Genomic DNA, 3,652 nt, shown 5'->3' with positions numbered 1-3,652 from the left:
TGAATAGTACTATATTATAATTGGTAGTATTTGTTTTAGAACAATGCAATTTGTGTTGGAAAAAGAAAAATATTTAGTATTACTGCATGCCCATTATCTTCAGAAACTTTATCTATAGTTTTATTTTGATTATACAGATTAAAGAGTTATGCGTCAAAGTACGTTTAGGTAATCATTATTTTTTAATTATAACTACAAATTATTTTTATATTTGGTTCAAATATTGGATGAGACCATTATATGTTAAACACAATGTAACAATATGTTAAAAATAACTTATATATTAATTTCTTTTTTTCAAAAATGTACCTATTGGACATAAAGGCAATTTGCATAAACATTAAATAGTTCGTAAAATGAATAATATATTATATTTATTCTTTAATCAGTTAACACTTTGCGTTTATACTAGAAATGAACCACTGATATTCATTTTTTTCAATCCAACTTTAATTATTAAATGTTTAGGCGTTATAGTAATACAAATTGCAAATGTTATAATTTATAAATTTAACTTATATATAGTTTAGCCTCACGTTGTTACATTCAACACGTATAGAGCATATTACTCGTATTCATAAAATTGCCTTATTAAATACTAACGAGGTTAAATTTAAAAATACAAGGACCTATACCTACTATTTAGTTAGGTCTATGTGAAAATATTTCAGGACATCTTCTCTCAAAATCTTAAACATAGTGCAATTGCATATAGCGGGGGGCGGGGGCGGACGTAAACAATTTAACGAGATAAAACGATGGCAGCGGAAGTAAACAATATAATATAACATAATACCAACGGCGGACGTAAACAATATAAGATTTAGCAATAGAATCGAACGTCTATATGAAAGGCAGGTATAAAAGAAGACATTGGTTGGGTTAGAATTGATGGATAAAAAAAAAGTTCTTCAAGGTTGTTTTTATTGAATATATAATATGGTAGGTACTTGTACTCAGTGAATAAGTTTTGACAATTTATTCGTTCGAAACCGCTACTAAGATGAAGACATCAAATGTTTGTGTTCTCGTAATATCGGCTTTAGTGGTCCAGGAAAGTATTTTGAACTTCTACTCTATCTCTATGGTAAAAATTTGATTTTATAATTGTATGAATTACATAGGTTTCTTCTGAGGAGGTTACTGAGCTCGATAAAATGGCAGTCAATTTGTTCCATTCTTTAGTCGATATTATTGAAATACCATATAGAAAAATTGAAAACATTGTAAATCCAACAGAAGCTGGTTTGAAAAAAGAACCATTTTTAGAGGATCTTACAATTAAACTTAAACGGAAGAAAGAAGAAATTGAAAAGGTAATGATATTTTTTAAGTAATTACTTTACTATACAACACTCAACAAATTTTATTTATGATTAGGTATATATATATTTTAAATGGCTACTTTAAATACATGTGCTCTTGGTTCCTTGCGTTTTTTGAAAAATCGATATCATCGAAAATTACTTGTGAAAACAAAATATTTTGGGAAAGATTTCCACGGGAAATTAAAATGCTCCATCTATAGTTATGCCTATTTTAATACGTGGAGTACAGTTTTTCAAATTAAACTTATTGTTAATATTACAATTATTTACTATGCGGGAAATAGTACATGATTGATTTATTTCCACCGTCTAGTTAATTTATTTCCAATAAATTTAATATTCAAATCATCGAAAATCTTTCCATGTGTACATAATTTGTTTGTATTATTTTTCTATTCTTACCTACAGGCTACAATATATTTTATATTAAATAATTGTAATTTTTCAACGTGGATAACTAAAAAATATATATTTTACTCTAATTTATGAATACAAAATAATATTTAACGTATACCTACTTATATGATATGTAAAATTGTAAAAAAAAACTTGACAACAAATTATATACTGTAATACATAGCCATGTTTTTAACCGTCATCATTTTTTTCTAACTTATTATTTTAAAGTTGATATTTATAAATTATTGTTGTATACTTGTATTTGTGTTGTTTAAAATGTTACATTATGTACTTGAGAGAAAATTTAATTTAAAAGTGTTTCATATCATGCCTACAGATTGGTATTCTTAAAAGTTTATAATATAACACCGAAAAAAATTAATTTAGCCATCTTACACAGTACTTATTTTACAAGACGTACGTTTAAAATAATAAAGTTATTAACTATGAAGTATAAAATAATATAATAGAAGATAACTAACAGATAAACAAATCGTTAGGTAAACCCTAATAGCATGTAACTACATTTTTGGACAAATTGAGGTTGTTATATATTATTATGTATAATATCCTTGTGCTTACTTTTGTTCATATACACATTAACCATGAAACCATTCCTTTCCTTCCAAAACTAAAATGAGTGATATCACGTATCATAAAATGTGCAGTAATACATAAATAATTTAAAGGCTCTCCTGAAAAATTATGAAAATGTAGGTACATGCTATTACGGTTTACCTAACGAAATATTAAAACGTCATATATATATATATATATTACGTATTATAATGTCATATATATTAAATAATATTTTAAGACTTACATGGAATCACTAACACCGGACATTAGAGAATTGGAAAAGAAGAGATTAAGCGAATATGTCAATACTTCTCAAAAAATAGTTAAATCAATTCAAGATACTAAGAAAATGGCCAGGAGTATGATTAATGCATATTTCACCAACCTACCAAAAAATGTACAGAGCAAATTAATTGGGTTGGGACAAGACCTAAATAATATTTTACACAAATTAAAGGTAAATTCAATAAAAGATCGTTGAGTTTTAAATATTTAATAATATATAGGTAGCTAGTAGTTGAATAATAATACACAAAATTGTTGTAACAGGAATTGTCCAAAAATGGTTCTTCAGAAGCAAAAAATAAATAACTCCACGTAATCAAAAGTATTTATTAAAACCAGCGGATTATGGCGTCAATATTATAGAATCATTTTATATCCTATGACAAATGATAAGTAGTGATTCATATTTGTGTCATTGTTTTATTTATTACAATTATTTATCTACCAACCTGTATTTTAATCTAATATTCTTCATTATTAAACAAAAAAACTAATATTATATGTATGTATATTGTTAATATATGTTTATAAGTTAATAAATAATAACTAATATACCTAACCTAATATCTTATAAAATTTTTTGCAAAAATTAACAACATATTTTTTATAATTTTCATTTTTAATACACTGAAACTTTATTCTTTTTGGAATTAGTTTAAAGTTCAAACTAATGCTTTTAAGCCTTCGTCAATTATTTTCAATTTATATATGAAAATTATTTACTTTTACATTTATATACCTAATATGACGTTTTATATTGGTACAATTGATATTTTTTTTTCCAATCGTACTAAACGGCATTATCATTATACCTATGAAGTATAATTAATAGTTATATAAAATTAGCATTTTGAATATTTACTATTTAGAAACTAAAAATGTATTTATACCGAAATGCATAGGGTAAAAATCACAAAATGTGCAAATTATTTTGAGTTGAAAATTCATAAAAATTTGTTTTTTTAAATCTAAGATTTGAAAACGTAGTACAAGATTTCTTATAAGTTTGTCTACCTTTATCAAAAAAAAAAGTCAGAAAGTTAAATTAAATTTTTATGAGC

At 24.8% G+C, this 3,652-nt stretch overlaps 1 protein-coding gene across 1 annotated transcript; it reads left to right on the top strand.

Annotated features, from left to right (window-relative positions):
* Positions 1-896: 896 nt before the first annotated feature.
* LOC132941350 (uncharacterized) lies at positions 897-3,155 on the top strand. The gene is made up of 4 exons (XM_061009366.1): positions 897-1,055; positions 1,126-1,316; positions 2,545-2,763; positions 2,856-3,155. Exons 1-4 carry the CDS (start codon positions 1,004-1,006, stop codon positions 2,895-2,897), a joined length of 504 nt encoding a protein of 167 aa, XP_060865349.1. The 5' UTR covers positions 897-1,003; the 3' UTR covers positions 2,898-3,155.
* The last annotated feature ends 497 nt before the right edge of the window (positions 3,156-3,652 follow it).

Source organism: Metopolophium dirhodum, chromosome 3 (genome assembly GCF_019925205.1).
Source record: "Metopolophium dirhodum isolate CAU chromosome 3, ASM1992520v1, whole genome shotgun sequence".
NCBI lineage: Eukaryota > Metazoa > Arthropoda > Insecta > Hemiptera > Aphididae > Metopolophium > Metopolophium dirhodum.
This window is presented reverse-complemented; position numbering and strand designations above follow the sequence as displayed.

What these genes read in the sequence shown, in the direction of transcription:
- LOC132941350 (XM_061009366.1), top strand. Translation starts at nt 1,004, where the DNA reads ATGAAGACATCAAATGTTTGTGTTCTCGTAATATCGGCTTTAGTGGTC. An exon ending in ATCGGCTTTAGTGGTCCAGG is followed by an intron (nt 1,056 to 1,125) that starts AAAGTATTTTGA and finishes GAATTACATAGG; the next exon opens with TTTCTTCTGAGGAGGTTACT. An exon ending in ATATTTTACACAAATTAAAG is followed by an intron (nt 2,764 to 2,855) that starts GTAAATTCAATA and finishes TTGTTGTAACAG; the next exon opens with GAATTGTCCAAAAATGGTTC.